Source organism: Theropithecus gelada, chromosome 8, assembly GCF_003255815.1.
Source record: "Theropithecus gelada isolate Dixy chromosome 8, Tgel_1.0, whole genome shotgun sequence".
Classification (NCBI taxonomy): Eukaryota; Metazoa; Chordata; class Mammalia; order Primates; family Cercopithecidae; genus Theropithecus; species Theropithecus gelada.
Genome location: NC_037676.1, coordinates 37,013,701 through 37,032,221, shown reverse-complemented (window position 1 = coordinate 37,032,221; position 18,521 = coordinate 37,013,701). Strand labels below are relative to the sequence as shown.

The 18,521-nt window shown below is 47.2% G+C and overlaps 2 protein-coding genes across 6 annotated transcripts in view; one reads left to right on the top strand and one right to left on the bottom strand.

Moving 5' to 3' along the window:
• The first annotated feature begins 1,034 nt into the window (after positions 1-1,034).
• On the top strand, positions 1,035-8,279 carry STAR (steroidogenic acute regulatory protein). Its single transcript, XM_025395071.1, has 7 exons — positions 1,035-1,536; positions 3,559-3,672; positions 3,982-4,109; positions 5,497-5,655; positions 5,797-5,981; positions 6,626-6,719; positions 7,542-8,279. Exons 1-7 carry the CDS (start codon positions 1,473-1,475, stop codon positions 7,653-7,655), a joined length of 858 nt encoding a protein of 285 aa, XP_025250856.1. The 5' UTR covers positions 1,035-1,472; the 3' UTR covers positions 7,656-8,279.
• The window catches only part of ASH2L (ASH2 like, histone lysine methyltransferase complex subunit), a 38,887-nt gene continuing 28,217 nt past the window's right edge, over positions 7,852-18,521 (bottom strand). Inside the window, exons 14-18 of one of the 5 annotated variants that reach the window (XM_025395063.1) lie at positions 17,153-17,245; positions 15,507-15,605; positions 13,358-13,417; positions 13,158-13,269; positions 7,852-8,188 (exon numbers count right to left, since the gene is read on the bottom strand). In XM_025395063.1, coding sequence (XP_025250848.1) covers positions 13,162-13,269; positions 13,358-13,417; positions 15,507-15,605; positions 17,153-17,245 — 360 coding nt within the window. In that variant the 3' untranslated portion in view covers positions 7,852-8,188; positions 13,158-13,161. Of the gene's footprint in view, positions 8,189-12,527; positions 13,270-13,357; positions 13,418-15,506; positions 15,606-17,152; positions 17,246-18,521 lie in introns of those variants that run through there. The other 4 variants (XM_025395065.1, XM_025395064.1, XM_025395067.1 and 1 more) reach the window with 4 other exon arrangements.

The window sequence follows — 18,521 nt, the reverse complement described above, 5'->3', positions numbered from 1 at the left end:
TATTTTCAGTAGAGATGGGATTTCACCATGTTGGTCAGGCTGGTCTCAAACTCCCGACTTTGTGATCTGCCCGCCTTGGCCTCTCAAAGTGCTAGGATTACAGGCGTGAGCCACCCGCGCCCAGCCCATGCCCTGTCTTTTCAAGCTTTCAGCACATACCAAGACCCCCAGCCCAGCTCACCCAGACAAAGCTACTGGGGGGAAAGTGTGAGGAAGGGTGTGGGCATAGCCCAGGCCCTCATCTTCTCTCTGCTGTAAGCTGATAGGGCTGCACCCCCAACTCAGCCGTGAGAGGTCATCCTTGCTCCAGCACAGACTCCTGAGAGGACTCCTCACTCAGAACAGGACTTTGGGAAAGGTGGTTTCTAGAAATGGATGAGTAAATAAATGGACAATTGAATATGCCCAGCGTCCTGGGGACCGCAGGAGGAACTGTGTACAGATGGCTTGAAGGCCAGAGGCTTGGGTTGTTGTCCTGGCCCTGCCACTGGCCAGCTGTTTGACCTTGAACAAGTCAGTTCCACTCTGTGGACTTCAGGGTCCTCTCCCAGAAGAACAGCAGCCGTACAGTCTCTACTGCCTGGTAAACACCCTGGCTCACTCTCCCGAGACGGTGGTTCTCATAGTGTGTAGTCCACACAACACCTGCATTGCAACCACTGGGTATTTATTTATTTATTTATTTATGATGGAGTCTCACTCTGTCGCCCAGGCTGGAGTGCAGTGGTGCAATCTTGGCTCACTGCAACTCTGCCTCCTGGGTTCAAGTGATTCTCGTGCCTCAGCCTCCGGAGTAGCTGGGACTACAAGGGCCTGCCACCTCGCCTGGCTAATTTTTTGTATTTTTAGTAGAGACGAGGTTTCACCATGTTGGCCATGCTGGTCTCGAACGCCTGATCTCAAGTGATCTGCCCACCTCGGCCTTCCAAAGTGCTGGGGTTATAGGCGTAAGCCACCCCGCCTGGCCAAGGGAAGTTTTTTTCTTTTCTTTTCTCTTTTTTTTAGCGCATGTTTCTGAGCCTCAATTCCAGATCAGCTGAGCCTGGAGTTTCTGTAGACAAGGGCTAGAAATCTGCACTTTAAACTCTTGAAAACCACTGTGTGCCTTCATCTAAGCTGCCCCTGCTTCTCTCCCCTCCATCCCTCCAGCCTGGCCCTGTCCTCCTCACTCTCCCCTGCACCCTCCCCCACCCCACACTCCCCACAAACGGCCAAAGCAGCAGTGTGAGGCAATCGCTCTATCCTTGACCCCTTCCTTTGCACAGTGAGTGATGGCATTTTTATCTCCTGATGATGATGCACAGCCTTCAGCGGGGGGCATTTAAGACGCAGAACACCAGGTCCAGGCTGCAGCTGCGGGACTCACAGGCGAAGCTTGAGGGGCTCAGGAAGGACAAAGAACCACTTCTTGAGAGAAGAGGCAGCAGCAGCAGCGGCAGCGACCCCACCACTGCCACATCTGCCAGGAAACAATGCTGCTAGCGACATTCAAGCTGTGCGCCGGGAGCTCCTACAGACACATGCGCAACATGAAGGGTGAGCACTGCGGGAAGGAGGCAATGAGGGGTTGGCCAGCTCTCAATGGATGAGACTCAGGCCACCCAATTCTGATCCTAGTTGTGCCTCTTACTGGGTGAACCTGGGCAAATTTCTTCCCTTCTTGAATCTCAGTTTTCCCCTCGAAAGAAGTGGGCTGGTTACTAAGATATATCCCTTCCAGATTCTGTAATTTCTGGTCTTCCCTCTAGCACTCCAATCTTTTTTTCTCCTTTTCTTTCATTTTTAATCTTTTTCTTTCTTTCATCCTTCTTTCCTTCTTCCTTTCCTTTCTTCCTTCCCCTTTTCCTTCGTTCGTTCTTTTTTTCTTCCGCCTTTTCTTTTTTTTGTTTGAATCAAGGTCTCTGTCATGGAGGCTGGAGTACAGTGGAACAATCATAGCTAACTGCAGCCTCAAACTCATGGGCTCAAACCATCCTCCCACCTCAGCCTCTTGAGTAGCTGGGACTACAGGCATGCACCACCACAACCAGCTAGTTTTATTTATTTATTTATTTTTATTTTTATTAGAGACAAAGTCTTGCTGTATTGGTCACGCTGGTCTTGACCTCCTGGGCTCAAGGGATTCTCCCACCTTGGCCTCCCAAAGTGCTGGGATTACAGGTGTGAGCCACCACACCTGGCTTACTTTATTTATTTTGAGGCGGAGTCTCACTTGTTGCCCAGCCTGGAGTGCAGTGGCACGATCTCAGCTCACTGCAACCTCCGCCTCCCGGGTAGCTGGGATTACAGGTACACGCCAGGATGCCTGGCTAATTTTTGTATTTTTAGTAGAGACAGGGTTTTGCCTTGTTGACCAGGCTGGTCTTGAACTCCTGACCTCAGGTGATCCGCCTCCCAAACTGCTGGGATTATAGGCATGAGCCATGGCGCTCGGCCTATTTTATTTTTGAGGCAGAGTCTCACTCTGTTGCCTAGGCTGGAGTACAGTGGCACTATCTTGGCTCACTGCAGCCTCTGCCTCCCAGGTTCAAGCAATTCTCCTGCCTCAGCCTCCTGAGCGGCTGGGACCACAGGCATGCACCACCATGTGCGGCCATCTTTCTTGAAGTATTCCTGACTTTGCCTTCCTTCAGAGCTGGACAAGGCTTGTAGCAGGGGTACCCAGGAAAGTCTTGCCCACAGTGCCAGAGTAAATATTAGACTTGACTCCCACAGGCAAAAAAAGATGGAGGAGAAGAGAGACAGGGGAGTAAGATAAGTGGGCAAGGTAAAGAGAGAAGATGGTGGGGCTGGGAAGACTGTTATCATTGAATACCCAGAAAGGGACAGAAACCAGCTACAAGAAGCTACTTTTGTACAGCTGATTAGCATCCAAGGTCATTTGAATCCTCTGTTGCCACTGAAGGGTACACAAGTCAATCTAGACACGATCTTTCCAATTACACTGGATTGAATTAGCTACCTTTAGAGCGAGAAGCCATGCTTAGATCTGCAGCCGGCAGTGGGGTTGTCCTCACTAGATGGACAGGACTTCCCTGGCCCAGAATCCAGGGGCACACAGAGCAGCTTATGGCATGCAAGCACACAGACTCATGGAAGCACAGATTCATGCAAGCACACAGACCTCATGCAATCACAGATTCATGCAATGCAAGCAGATTCAGGCAAGCACACAGACTCATGTAACCACAGACTTATGCAAGCACACAGACCTCAGGAGTTGTATTCTCCTTATGAAGTAGGATTTTTCTGGTTGTTTGAACACAGCTTCTTCCCCTTTTAGGGACAGAAACTCCAGCAGGATCTAGTATAGCCCGTCTCCAGGCAGGGCCAGGCCTGACCACCCCAGATGGAAGGCAGATTTCCGGACCCTGGAGCACTGCGGTGGGAGTTGGGGGCCTGACTGTAGTTCAGATCCCTGCTAGAATCCTGTGTGCTCCTGAGCAAGTCACTGCCCTCTCCAAGCCAACTTCCTAATTTGTGACAAGATGAGGGGGTGGAATGGTCCATCTCTAAGGGGCTTTCCAGCTCCTAGACAAGGGTTCTTCCCTTCTGCAGGGCTGAGGCAACAGGCCGTGATGGCCATCGGCCAGGAGCTGAACCGGAGGGCCCTGGGGGGCCCCAACCCTAGCACGTGGATTAGCCAGGTTCGGCGGCGGAGCTCTCTGCTCGGTAAGTGCTGAGGCTTCTGGGCTCCTGGGGCTGGCAGGAGGCTCCTGGGAGGTGATGTGGTGCGTGTGGCCTGGGCTCCCCTCCTGCCCTTCCTTCATTTTGAAAGGACGTTCCCAGCCTAGAGTTCCTCAAGGCCAGATCCCCCTCCGGTCACCTGTGGTGGCTGTGTCTAACTCGAACAGCAGGCTGGCCCCTATGGCTTTAGTCCAGGCTCTTCAGAACAATGAGCAGACCCAGAGCTCCAGGGATGAGAGCTGGTGGAGGCTGGGAGAAGAAGGAAGCTCTGTTTCTCTTTGGCTGTGTGCCCAGGTTCTCGGCTGGAAGAGACTCTCTACAGTGACCAGGAGCTGGCCTATCTCCAGCAGGGGGAGGAGGCCATGCAGAAGGCCTTGGGCATCCTTAGCAACCAGGAGGGCTGGAAGAAGGAGACGCAGCAGGTAAGCGTGGAGGAGAAGCCTGTGGTTCCTCCATGCTCTACGGCCATCCTCAAGGCCAGCTGGGGTTACTGTTCTTCCCAGAATTCCTGTCTCATGCAGCAGTCACTGGGTAGCAAGTGGTTTTAACTTGAGAACTCTCCTTTCCTGAGAATATATCCTCAGATAATGCTCTTCCCCCATAAAAGACACCCTGGAGAGTCCTGTTTGAGAAACACTATTCCTGTGTCCTTAGCTATAGAATAGGATTGCATTGTGCACCCACTTGGCAGAGACCATGCAAGGGGGACTCCAAGTGCACGTGAGGCCTCATCGCCCTGGGTCAGATATCCCAACGACGCCAAAGTGCACTGTCTGTGCTGTCAGCCCACATGTGGCTGGGCTTGCAGGGGTGATGTGGGCTCACTCTGCAACAGGCCTGGACTAGAACACAGAGTGGTCCACAGCCTTCTGGGGTTCTCTGCGCTTGAGCACTGACCATCACTGGGGACAGTAACCAGGCTCACGGTAAAGGCTGGCAGCTCCGTTATGGAGATTTTGGTGGCTTTACCTTCAGCAAAAGCTGACATGCTGCCCACTACCCAAAGTTCAGGTAGAACCCCTCCTTCCCTAAGTTCTCAGAGTAACGGAGTTAACAGACTACTAGTTTGGGAGTCAAGGAACCTGGGACTTAGATCGGCACTGCTCTTACCTAAGGGTCCCTGGGCCAATCACTGACCTTCTCTGGCCTCACATTCTTCTGGTGTGGAATGAGGTACTGAACTAAAACAAATCTTGAAGATCCCATTCAACATTCTATGTATCTAATCAAGCTGGTGTAAACCACTTTTCCTATTCCCAGGTTTCTCTCTTGGGATCTTTGAGCTTCTGAAGTCAAGTAAGAGTCTTTTCAGTTGGACCTACCCATACCACCATCATTCCCCAGCAAGACAAAGGGTCCAGGGGAGCTGGGTGCAGTGGTTCACACCTGGAGGACGAGACGGGAGAACTGCCTGAGCCTAGGAGTTTGAGACCAGCCTGGGCAACACAGGGAGATCTCATCTCTACAAAAAAATTAAAAATTAGCTAGGTGTAATGGTGCATGCCTGTAGTCCCAGGTACTTGGGAGGCTGAGGCAGGAGGATTTGAGCCCAGGAGGTTGAGGCTGCAGTGACCCATGATTGTGCCACCTGTAAGCTGGGATTACAGGTGCCCGCCACCGTGCCTGGCTAATTTTTGTAGTTTTAGTAGAGACAGGGTTTCACCATCTTGGCCAGGCTGGTCTCATCCTCCTGACCTTGTGATCCATCCGCCTTGGCCTCCCAAAGTGCTGGGATTATAGGCGTGACCCACCGTGCCTGGCCAAGAATATTTTTGTCTAACCACCTTCTGGGGCTCCTTTCTCTGACAGGACAATGGGGACAAAGTGATGAGTAAAGTGGTCCCAGATGTGGGCAAGGTGTTCCGGCTGGAGGTCGTGGTGGACCAGCCCATGGAAAGGCTCTATGAAGAGCTCGTGGAGCGCATGGAAGCAATGGGGGAGTGGAACCCTAATGTCAAGGAGATCAAGGTGAGCAAAGTCCAGGTGCGGGTGGCAGGGGCCCAGGACAGCCCAGTGTGAATGCTGTATCAAAGAGAGGACCCCTAGCTATGGGGGGTGCTCAGCCCAACACAGGCTGAGTCGTGATTCTGGTTCCCCATGGCCTGGTAGGTCCTGCAGAAGATCGGAAAAGATACATTCATTACTCACGAGATGGCTGCAGAGGCAGCAGGAAACCTGGTGGGGCCCCGTGACTTTGTGAGCGTGCGCTGTGCCAAGCGCCGAGGCTCCACCTGTGTGCTAGCTGGCATGGCCACAGACTTCGGAAACATGCCTGAGCAGAAAGGTGTCATCAGGTAATACGGGCGGCAGGTTCCAAACCCCCCCTTCTAACACAGGCCTGAGGGTGCAGACCCAAGCATGTGGACTGCATCCCCAGCTCCAAGAAACCAACCCTTGGTGCACCCATGGCTTCCTTCTACAAAAGAACATACTTATTTACCAAAGGAGGGACAAAGACAAGATAGGCCCTACTTCGACAGCCAAACAGCTTGTCCTGACCCTCCCAGAAAGTTTAAGAACCTTAATCATTTGCTGAAGCATGGGGCAGGGCTGAGGTTCAGCTGGTACGCTCAGGTACAGCTGTAATGTCGACTAAAATATTGAAATAATCCATACCACTCAGTACACCATGGCCTCCTGAATTTCCCAAGGCCCCAGCCCAGTCACCAGCCTGAATCCTTTCCCTGACCTCCCTGTAATCCAGCAACTAAAGGGCACAAGAGGCCTCAGGGGCCGCTCCAGCTACAAGCAGCCTTTATTCTGATGAGCTGGTAATCATGCCAATTGCCAAATAATTACCCTTTGCAAAGGGCAGTTCCCTGATAAAACTTAGAAAAGCAAGGTACCGTAGAAACGTGTATCTGTGGTACTAGTGTAAGCAGCCAGTGCAAGAGAGAACTCACAACTGTCCTCCTGACTTGACTTCTCCATTTGCCAGGGCGGAGCACGGTCCCACTTGCATGGTGCTTCACCCACTGGCTGGAAGTCCCTCGAAGACCAAACTTACGTGGCTACTCAGCATCGACCTCAAGGTGAAGGGCATGAGAGGGGGATCTGGAGGGCAGGTGGTAGTGAGAAAAACAGGCTCTTCCCATCCCCACCATGCAACAGAAAGAATCCTCTTCTATTCTGATAGAATCACAGGCTGTAAGACAGGGAAGGGCCTTGAGTGATGGCCTAACTGCTACTCTACCATCTCCAAAGCCTGTGATGGCTCCCTCTTTTTTTTTTTTGTGACAGGGTCTCACTCTGTCACCCAGGCTGGAGTGCAATGGTGTGGTCTCGGCTCACTGCAAGTTCTGCCTCCTGGGTTCAAGCGATTCTTCCGCCTCAGCCTCCCGTGTAGCTGGGACTATAGGCGTGTGCCACCACACCCGGCTAATTTTTGTATTTTTAGTAGAGACGGGGTTTCACTATGTTGGCCAGGCTGGTCTCAAACTCCTGACCTCATGATCTGCCTGCCTTCCGAAATGCTGGGATTACAAGCGTGAGCCACTGTGCTCGGCCCTCTTCTGTCTCACAGTTAAGTTCAACTCTATATGTAGTTACCATTTTAGAAAGAAGGAAACTTAGGTCCAGAGATCTGAAGGGTGAAAAAGGCAATATAACTTGTTCATGGTCACACAGCTGGGAAGACCAGGCTGAAACATCTTGTTGGCTAGTCTTGTGCTTCTGAAAGTCATGACAGCAGAGCAGCAATGCAGTCCTCCCATCCTTGACCAGGCAACCCCAAGGCTGCACCTATTAACAGAGCTTGAAGACCAAGCCCCTGACAGCCTGTTTGTGATAGGGTGGAGTGTCTAGAGTGGGCCAAAACCCACAAGATGGCCAAATTCTCCTACCTCCTACTGCAGGGGTGGTTGCCCAAGAGCATCATCAACCAGGTCCTGTCCCAGACCCAGGTGGATTTTGCCAACCACCTGCGCAGGCGCCTGGAGTCCCGCCCTGCCTCTGAAGCCAGGTGTTGAAGACCAGCCTGCTATTCCCCAGTGTGCCCAGCTGCACTGGCATGCATGCTCATCAGGAGAATCCCTGCTGGAAGTCTGCAAGTCTAAGATCTCCATCTGGCGACAGTGGGATGGGTGGGGTTAGTGTTTAGAGTATGACACTAGGATTCAGATTGGTAAAAGTTTTTAGCACCAAGAAAACAGGGATGAGGCTCTTGGATTAAAAGGTAATTTAATTCACTGATTAGCTATGACATGAAGGTTAAGGCCCCTAAAATAATTGTAAAACTCTTTTTCTGGGCCCTTACATTCCCCCCTAAAACCATCTTTAAAATGCTAGTGGCTGATATGGGTGTGGGGGATGCTAACCACAGGGCCTGAGAAGTCTTGCTTTACGGCTCAAGAATGCCATGCACTAGCAGTGCGTGTGTACAAAGCAGAATCTCAGAGTGTCTCCTGCAGCCCTCTGCTCCTCCCATTCACTGCACAGCAACACCACAGAACAAGCAGCGCCCCACAGTGGGTGCCTTCCAGAAATATAGTCCAAGCTTTCTCTATGGAAAAAGACAAAACTAATTAGTAGACAGGTTTCCCTATTGCTTCCATAGGCACCCGTCAGAATAAAGAATCATAATTCACACAAAACATCAGTCTGTATGTTTTAATATCGTACTGTTAAAAAAAAATCTATGCGGCTGGGCACGGTGGCTCACGCCTGTCATCCCAGCATTTTGGGAGGCCAAGGCGGGTGGATCACAAGGTCAGGAGATCGAGACCATCCTGGCCAACATGGTGACACCCTGTCTCTACTAAAATACAAAAAATTAGCTGGGTGTGGTGGTGCACACCTGTAGTCGTAGCTACTTGGGAGGCTGAGGCAGGGGAATCGCTTGAACCCGGGAGGCGGAGGTTGTAGTGGGCCAAGATTGTGCCACTGCATTCCAGCATGGGTGACAGAGTGAGACTCTGTCTCAAAAAAAAAAAAAAAAAATCTATGCTAGTAGATTACAACTCTACACTAGAGGAGTCCTGGACAAAGCTTTCAATTAGTCAAACTAAATTAGACAGGCTCATTAAAAGGAAAAGAACTACTGGGAAATTATGCAATTCAATTATTTAGACTATGTTACCAGGATCCTTCATAAAAATTTAATTTCCATAAGCACAACCTACATGAGTTTTTAAATTTTTTTTTTTTTTTTGAGACAGAGTCTTGCTCTGTCACCCAGGCTGGAGTGCAGTGGCACAATCTCAGCTAACTATAAGCTCCGCCTCCTGGGTTCACGCCATTCTCCTACCTCAGCCTCCCGAGTAGCTGGGACTACAGGTGCCCGACACCATGCCCGGCTAATTTTTTTGCTGTATTTTTTAGTAGAGACGGGGTTTCACCATGTTGGTCTGGCTGGTCTCGATCTCCTGACCTCATGATCCACCCACCTCAGCCTCCCAAAGTCCTGGGATTACAGGCATGAGCCACCGCGCCGAGTTCTTAAAGAATTCTATAAGCAATAGCTGATTAATGGGCCCTGGAAGAGGAAGATTATAACTGAGAATGTTTATTTACCTAATTAAAATTAAAGGCAGTGCCAAATATGAGAGAATAAACAATATTAGTTAACATTTCTGTTATTTATGATGCCAGTTAGTAGTAAGATAATTCCACAGCTGTCAACTTTGTTTGGGGCTGGCAACTTCTCTGCTTAAATAGGCTAAACTTTAGTATTTTGGGAGAAGTGGCTGGAAGAAGGGGTAATATGGTGAAAGCAAATTTCCTTTCTCAAAAGTCAAGAGAATTTATGCGAGGTGGCTCCCGCCTGTAATCCCAACCCTTTGGAAGGCCAAGGCAGGCGATCGCCCGACGGGGGAGACCAGCCTGACTAACATGGAGAAACCCCATCTCTACTAAAAATACCAAATGAGCTGGGCGTGGCGGTGCATGCCTGTAATCCCAGCTACTTGGGAGGCTGAGGCAGGAGAATTGCCTGAACCCGAGAGGCAGAGGTTGCAGTGATCCAAGATCGAGCCACTGTACTCCAGTCTGGGCGACAGAGCGAGGGTGTCTTAAAAAAAAAAAAAAAAAAAAAATTATACACACACGCACACACTGGGATGGGAGGGTAGGGAGGATGAAAAAAATCACCATCACCACGTGAAAGTTTTCCATTCTTGTTTTAACAGCATTGATGATTTGCACCATTTGGAGACAGAGCTCTGGCTTATTTATTAGAAAGCAGGAACTGGGCACGGTGGTGCCCACCCACAATGCCAGCTACTCTGAAGGCTGAGGTGGGAGAACTGCTGGAGGGCAGTTTGAAACCAGTCTGGGCAAGATAGTAAGACCTCATCTCAAAAAAAAAAAGACAAAGGAGTTGATGAAACCAAATTATGACAAACTAAATTAAAAAACAGCATTAGTGGGAACACTGTGGTATTTATTGAGATATTAAAATTTTACAACTAGTAGAGGTATTTATTATAATTTATTCGGATTGTTTCTTAGTTTATTTTTTGCATGTATAAAATTATTGTTTACCTAAGTGCCTCAGAGTTGAGAGAGGATAGTTGTAGAAAAGTATTTCTCAAATGGAATTCTCATCCACTACCAGCTAAGAGAAAACAGTTACGTGTTTAAAGATATCTTAAAGCAACATATGTTCTAGTTTCAAGAGAACAGGCCGACAGTCAAGAAATGGGCTTTTAACAAACCCACTCGTTTGCTGGATTCTAATTGCCTCCTTCAAACTATGTAATTGTGCCTTTCTGGTCTCTGTGGAGATATTTTCCACTTGTTTAATTTTACACTGGAATAAAACAAGTTATCACTGTTGATCTGATTACAGAAACTATTTTATATAGGACTATGTGAAGAGTAGATATTCTCTGAGCCCTTCAAATGAACTGTATTAAAACACACACACACTTTTGATGTTTGAGAAGAACATCATTACCTGTAACCTTTGATTTGTGAAAATGAAATATATACAGAAAGCTAATTTTATAATTTTGATGGAGAGTGGGTATACAACTTATATATGGTATAATTTCTATTGCAAAGAATTAACATTCAGCTTCCTCTAAATAACACCACCCTCATTTTCTTGGAGTCCCTCAAACTCCGATGACCTAGAAGCTTTATAACCAGGTCTGTCCTTGAAGACCAGCTCATGCATTAATAGGTGTCTAGGGCTGAGCCTCAGCCTCCAATCACACTCGACCTGTACAAGTTTTCCTGTTCAGAGATACAGAGTGGCCAAATCAACCTGTCTGGGTGATTCATTAGGAGACAAATACATTAGTCAATGCTACTATGTTAAAATACCAATATTGTCTTGAAGTGTGGGAACTCTCTTAAACAGGAAAATGACAAGATATTCAGAAGAGTCACAGGCTTAACATGGTGACTCTGCAGCAGCATGTCACCCTCCATGTGGTGAGCCACTCTATCTATTAACCAAGGTAGAGAGGTAAATGCAGGAGAGTCTTTGGGCAATCCTGGGAGGGCTGTCTTTGCTGTAAGACTGATGTATTGAAAAAGGAAGACAGGCCGGGCGTGGTGGTTCACGCCTGTAATCCCAGCCACTTTGGGAGGCTGAGGTGGGCACATCATGAGGTCAGGAGATCGAGATGATCCTGGCTAACACAGTGAAACCCCGTCTCTACTAAAAATACGACAAAAAATTAACCAGGTGTGGTGGCACGTGCCTGTAGTCCCACCTACTCAGGAGGCCGAGGCAGGAGAATTGCTTGAACCCGGGAGGCGGAGGTTGCAGCGAGCTGAGATTGTGCCACTGCACTCCAGCCTGAGTGACAGAGTGAGACTCCATCTCAAAAAAACAAAATAAAACAAAACAGAAACAAAAAAAAAAAAAAAAAAAAGAAAAGAAAAGAAAAAGGAAGACAAGGAAACTATATAGGAATCCAAAAGGAAGGTTTATTTTTTATTTTTATTTTTGGACACAGGGTCATGCTCTGTTGCCCAAGCTGGAGTGCAGTGGTGCAAACATGGCTCACTGCAGCCTGGAACTCCTGGGCCCGAGGGATCCTCCCACCTAAGCCTCCAAAGTAGCTGGGACTACTAGCATGTGTCATCACGTCTGGCTAATTTTTTACTGAGAAGGAGTCTTACTATGTTGCCCAGGCGGTCTTGAACAATCTTTCTGTCTTAATGTCTCAAAATGCTGGGATTATAGGCATGAGCCACGGTGCCTGGAAGGCTCATTCTTACATTTCAGTCTTTAATAGTCTGAAAACAGCCCTTTAACCATCAGCTAAGGGCAAAGGAAGATAAGCAAGACAGGAAACCACCTGCACATATCAACATCCACGTTCCAAGGGAAGACCAGGAGGGAGACCATTAGCCCTTTTTTTGTTTTGTTTTTGTTTTTTTTTGAGACGGAGTCTCGCTCTGTTGCCCAGGCTGGAGTGCACTGGCCAGATCTCAGCTCACTGCAAGCTCCGCCTCCCGGGTTTACGCCATTCTCCTGCCTCAGCCTCCCAAGTAGCTGGGACTACAGGCGCCCGCCACCTCGCCCGGCTAGTTTTTTGTACTTTTTAGTAGAGACGGGGTTTCACCGTATTAACCAGGATGGTCTCGATCTCCTGACCTCGTGATCCGCCCGTCTCGGCCTCCCAAAGTGCTGGGATTACAGGCTTGAGCCACCGCGCCCGGCTGCATTAGCCCTTTAAAATTCTTGTTCCTTTCCTCAAGGTGGCAGATTTTCACAGGAAATGGGGTGGCTGATTGGCAAGAATAGGAGCAACAGGAAAGCGGCCAAAACACAAGTCAGAAACCTGGCTCTTCCTCCCAGTGCCAGCTCCCTTCCTCATGCTGCTTACATTTCTGAACACTGTCACCAAGAGGCACCCAACCTGAAGGGAAGCAAAGTGTCACACAAACTTCAAAACAAGTTTTATTTGGGAAGAGTTTCTCATTTTGTTAAAGCTGCAAGCAAGTTTCTTTCACAATTACACTTCTAGAGATCTAGTAGTTTTAGGGATCTCAGTGTTCAAAAGTATATTTCAAAATGAACAACAAAACCAAACCCACACCAAAGGGAAATAGCGTTTAGATTGGTTTGGAATGTGTAGCCATTGATTTCAGGTGTTCTCAGAAACAGGTTACCATTTCCTTGGAAAACAGGTGGGATGGAGTCAATGCCCACAGAAGGAAATGTCTTTCAAATAAGTTACTCAGACAATATTATTCACTCTTTAGAAAATATAGTAGGATAACAAGTCACAGCTGGCAGGGTATGCAGTACAGCACCGATTTCACAGGGGGCTTACACAATCCTGGAGTCAGCGGTTGTTGGCTTGTGGTACACAAAATAAGAGCAGTCACTGGAAGTTGGGAGAAAATGGTGAAAGGCAGGCAGTCTCCTGTAGTCCTACCCAGCCTTTTAACTTGCTAAAAGGAGAGGCTGTGTTTTGTAGCATCTTTGGGAGAACATTTGAGACAGTTCAAAAACAAAAACAAAACCCCCAGTATTATTCCCCAAAAAGTCCTTGACAGAAAACAGGGACCTGGTCAGGGTTCCCACGGGGGACTGCGCCTCCCATCCACTTCTGTCTCCACGTGATACAAGACGTCAGCCAGGGTGTGCTCTACCACGGCGCCCCAGCCCATGTCACTCATCTGCAGGAGGAATTAGAAACAGAACACGGTGACTAGAGCAGCCACGGCAATGCCGAGGATGCATGCAGGCATTTGTAATGTTACTCACGGGGCGGTAAGTGAGATCCTTCGGAGGATACTTGAAGCATGGTCCAAAATTAATGGAAACCTGGAGCGAATTCAATTCAAGCAGACATGGAAAAAATGAACAAAAAATATTGGAAAAGTTAATTTGACACAGGAAATTTTCACTTTAAACATGGCTACAATACTCGGGGGATAAATGGAACAAATGAGATATATATTAAATATTACTAAAAGTGGTCAACATCCTGATGTCCATTAAGAATTAGGTAACTAAAAAAGATCAGTGTTGATTTTTGTTGTCAAAGAAAATAAAAATTCAGGATCCCAATTTGCTCTGTCAAAAGGAAAAAATTAAGCTGAAAGCTGAGTCATGCAAGAAACTGCCTTTCCTTTTGTTGCTAAGCAGACACCCACAGATAAAAGCTTAAATATCCCCATAGGCAGCTACTTTATGTTCACCTTACCTTATGTGAAGTACCGATTTACTGGGCATGAGATGAATACATAATTGACTTTCCCCTATCTGCTCCTTTTCTCTTGCAACATGTGGATGACGATACCCTCCCACTTTCCCCTCCAGCCCGCATTTCCCCTTTATTTTACTTTTTATTTTTTTGAGACAGGCTCTGACTCTATTGTCCAGGCTGCAGCGCCAACAATGTGATCATGGTTCACTGCACCGTTGACCTCCTGGGCTCAGCGGATCCTTCCACCTCAGCCTCCCAAGTAGCTGGGACTGCAGGCATGTACCACCAGGCCTGGCTAATTTTTTGTATTTTTTGTAGACAGGAGTTTTTGCTATGTTGCCCAGGCTGGTCTCAAGGTCCTGGGTTCAACTGATTCTTATACTGGCCTCCCAAAGCACTGGGATTACCGCCATGAGCCACTCCGGCCAGCCCTTCTTTTTTTTTTAATTTTTAAGTCATCAAATTCATCCTTGGAGAAAGGCACAGACCACAGACTGTTTCTGTGATTCTGTGTTTTTTTCTTATGGGCAGGTCCTTAACTTTGGCAAAATAAACTTCTAAATTGATTGAGATCTGTCTCAAGACAGTTTTTGGTTTACACTGTTTACAACCTAAAGATTTCCTTTTTTTTACCTGCTTCAATGGTGCCTACTGACAGACTGAAAATACATGGAAATCTTCATGCATTAACTTTTCTTTTTCTTTCTTTTTTGAGACGGAGTCTTGCTCTGTCACCAGGCTGGAGTGCAGTGGCATGATCTTGGCTCACTGCAACCTCTGCCTCCCGGGTTCAAGTGATTCTCCTGCCTCAGACTCCTGAGTAGCTGGAATTACAGGCATGTGCCACTAAGCCCAGCTAATTTTTGTATCTTCAGTAGAGATGGGGTTTCGCCATGTTGGCCAGGCTGGTCTCGAACCCGACTTCAAGTGATCCGCCCACCTTGGCCTCCCAAAGTGCTGGGATTACAAGCGTGAGCCAGTGCACCCGGCTCCAACTTTTCTATATATCTACATCTGTGTCTACCTACCTACCTACCTACCTATATATTTTTAAGACCAATAGACCCTAATGATAGTACCCTTCTTCATGTTGGATCATATTTTAAAAAAAAAAAACCTGCCAGATATAGTAGCTCATGCCTATCTGTAATCCCAGCACTTTGGGAGGCTGAGCTGGGAAAACTGCTTGAGCCCATGACTTTGAGACCAGCCAGGGCAATGTAGTGAGATCCTGTCTCTACCAAAACAAAAACCAAAAAATGAGCACACCCCAGCTACTCAGGAGGCTGAGGTGGATCATTTGTGCCCAGGAGGTCAAGGCTATGGTGAGCCTATGCAACAGAGTGAGACACTGTCTCAAAAAAAAAAATGAATGTAAGCAACAATGACTAATAATGGTGGGTTATCATGACATCCCACCAGGAGGATCTGTGTATGTGCATTTTTATCCTTCCTACTGAAGAGTAACACCACACCACGCACTCAAAGGAAAAGTATAGCACACACTAATTGCAGGACCTTTTTCTATCCAGCAAATACTCCCTAAGATGCCCAAGCTGTTTTTGGACTAAACAGTAATGGTAGCAACACACGTGCAACTCTAAGGCTGCTTGGATTTCTTTCCAGCACTCAGTAGCTTTGTTATCGCAACCCATTCATCTGCTTCCCTCAAGTTTTGCCCATGGGATGGAAACATGTACGTACCGTGCAGCTCTTGTACAGTGAGATGGCTGGAAAGTAAACCCCCTCAAAAATATCTTTGTAAGCCACACCTTGATTGACACCATTTTTATAAAATATTATCTGGAACAAAAACCATGATTTTACTTCAGAATTGTAAAAAAGAACAAAAAAAGAACTCTCTAGGAAAATATGTTAGAAGTGCTGCTGCCAGACTGCTAATCACACACCCAAAGACAGTACATAACTTGTGTAATAACAACAGTATCTTCAATTTTTATAATACTTTTGATTTTTCAAGCATGTTAATCTGCACTATTCAGGCTTCTTTTTTTCTTTTTTGAGACAGGATCTCACTCTGTCACCCAGGCTGAAGTGCAGTGGTGTGATCTTGGCTCACTGCAGCCTCAACCTCCTTGGCTCAAGTGATCCTCCCACATCAGCCTCCCAAGTAGCTGGGACTACAGGCATACACCACCATATCCAGCTAATTAAAAAAAATTTTTTAGAGAGACAGGATCTCACTATATTGCCCAGGCTGGTCTCAAACTCCTGGGCTTTGTTTTCTAAATTCCTGTGCTACATACACCAAACAGTTCTATATTTTATTATTCATTGCACTGTATTTATAAAAGTAAGCTGGGAGGCCGAGGAGAGAGGATTACTTGAGGGCAGGAGTTCAAGACTAGCCTGGGCAACATAGTGAGACCTCATCTCTACAATCTTTTTTTTTTTTTTAAAGCAAGCTGGCCTTCCATGGACTCCTTGGGACCACACCTGTTTAAGAGTGCTTATTTATCAATCCCTTTCCCTTGTGTCAGTTCTCACTTCTGTTTTTTCACTTTGAAGTTCTCTAAGACTCTTACGTCACATCTCTGGATTCTCATGTTCTTCCCTTTCTCTCCCAGAATTAGACTGAATATTCTCTCTTGACCACTTCAGTTCTTCAGAAAAGGCTGCCTTCTCTTCTTAGCAAGAGGGGGCTTTCTGGTTATTACATCTTTAGATCTAATAATTTTTTCTCTTTAGTATTTCTTTCCTAAAAACAGCTGAAACTCTACTTTATTTCACCTACATCTCTTTGTATTAGTGTCCTGGGTGGCTTTACAGCATTAGCATTTTTACAAAAAAAAAGTTTCCAGCTTAACTTTCTTCCTCTCCACCCAACTTCCCTTTTTATTTTTGGCCCTTGTGGTTGGCCCAGATGTGCCAGCCTTTCTCTGACTGTGCTATGACCTTGGGCAGACATGTTTCCAGCAACTCCGGAAGTGGAGGCAGAGAAAGTTCTGAAGGACATTGAGTGAGACATTACAGCTCCTAGTGCCCCTGGACCACACCACAAGGTCTACTCTCCCACTCCAGGTTCCCTCCCTTTGGACTTGATACCTCCTCTGATAAAGAATAAAGACACTGGATTTGCTTCCTCAGTCTCTTACAGATTTCTCTACAGAATGATCCTGAAAGAACAGGATCATGCCTCTTAGCAGCAGCATGGTACTACATAAAGAGCAAAACACAATAAGCAGAGGGCGAGCTTGCCACTGGCTAGTGGGGCTACCAGATGCCCCTTTGTTCCCCTTTGGGCCTTGTGTTCCTCACTTTTATAATGAAGGAATGGGTCCTAACCCTCAAGGCCTTATGATTCTAATTTTCTTATGGCCATGACTCACCTCACTATGGGGAGTCTGTTTCAGGCTCTTCTCTGCTTTATCCACAAAATCTTTTTCCTCAAAATACAAATAACTCTTGAATTTTATCAAAGCCTTGAAAACCAAGAAAGAAAAAAAAGCACAATAAAGCATCGGCTCCATCATCATGAAAAAAAATGCATCCGCACACAAAGCGTTAACCCCTTGAGCTCTACAACAGATATTAAAAATCTTTGCAGTTGAGTTTTGCTAGATTTTGAATTATTACACACTTCTTAAAAAATACCAGATGGCACATGTTTATTAAAACATTTTCAGAAGGCCTTTAGTAAGAAATGTGAAAAAATACTTAATAATATAAATACATACACACCACAATAAAAATACCCATAAAAGTGGCTAAATTCACACATCTTTTCCAATAATCTCACTGAAAGAAATGACAAGTTTCTTGAGTCTACAATCTCGTACTCTTTTTTTTTTTTTGAGATGGAGTTTCGCTCTTGTTGCCCAGGCTGGAGTGCAATGGTGCGATCTCTTCTCACTGCAACCTCCATCTCCCGGGTTCAAGTGATTCTCCTGCCTCAGGCTCCCGAGTAGCTGGGATTACAGGTGCCTACCACCACACCAGGCTAATTTTTTGTATCTTTAGTAGAGATGGGGTTTCACTATGTTGGCCAGGATGGTCTCAAACTCCTGACCTCAGGTGATCCACTCGCCTTGGTCTCCCAAAGTGCTGGGATTACAGGCATGAGCCACCAAGCCCGGTCTATTCTTTTTTTATTTTTTTGAGACAGTCTCACTCTGTCACCTAGGCTGGAGTGCAGTGGTGTGATCTTGGCTCACTGCAACCTCGGCCTCCCAGGTTCAAGCAATTCTCCTGTCTCAGCCTCCCAGGCAGCTGGGATTACAGGCATGCGCCACCACACCCGGCTACTTTTTGAATTTTTAGTAAAGACAGGGTTTCGCCATGTTGGCCAGGCTGGTCTCGAACTCCTGACCTCTGGTGATCTGCCTGCCTCAGCTTCCCAAAGTGCTGGGATTACAGGCACGAGCCTCCACACCAGACTACAATCCCTTATTGTATGAAAATATTTTGAAGGTGGCCGGGCGCGGTGGCTCAAGCCTGTAATCCCAGCACTTTGGGAGGCCGAGACGGGCGGATCATGAGGTCAGGAGATCGAGACCATCCTGGCTAACACGGTGAAACCCTGTCTCTACTAAAAATACAAAAAAATTAGCCGGGGGTGGTGGCGGGTGCCTGTAGTCCCAGCTACTTGGGAGGCTGAGGCAGGAGAATGGCATGAACCCAGGAGGTGGAGCTTGCAGTGAGCTGAGATCTGGCCACTGCACTCCAGCCTGGGTGACAGAGTGAGACTCCATCTCAAAA

What these genes read in the sequence shown, in the direction of transcription:
- STAR (XM_025395071.1), top strand. Translation starts at nt 1,473, where the DNA reads ATGCTGCTAGCGACATTCAAGCTGTGCGCCGGGAGCTCCTACAGACAC. An exon ending in GCGGCGGAGCTCTCTGCTCG is followed by an intron (nt 3,673 to 3,981) that starts GTAAGTGCTGAG and finishes CTGTGTGCCCAG; the next exon opens with GTTCTCGGCTGGAAGAGACT. An exon ending in TACTCAGCATCGACCTCAAG is followed by an intron (nt 6,720 to 7,541) that starts GTGAAGGGCATG and finishes CTCCTACTGCAG; the next exon opens with GGGTGGTTGCCCAAGAGCAT.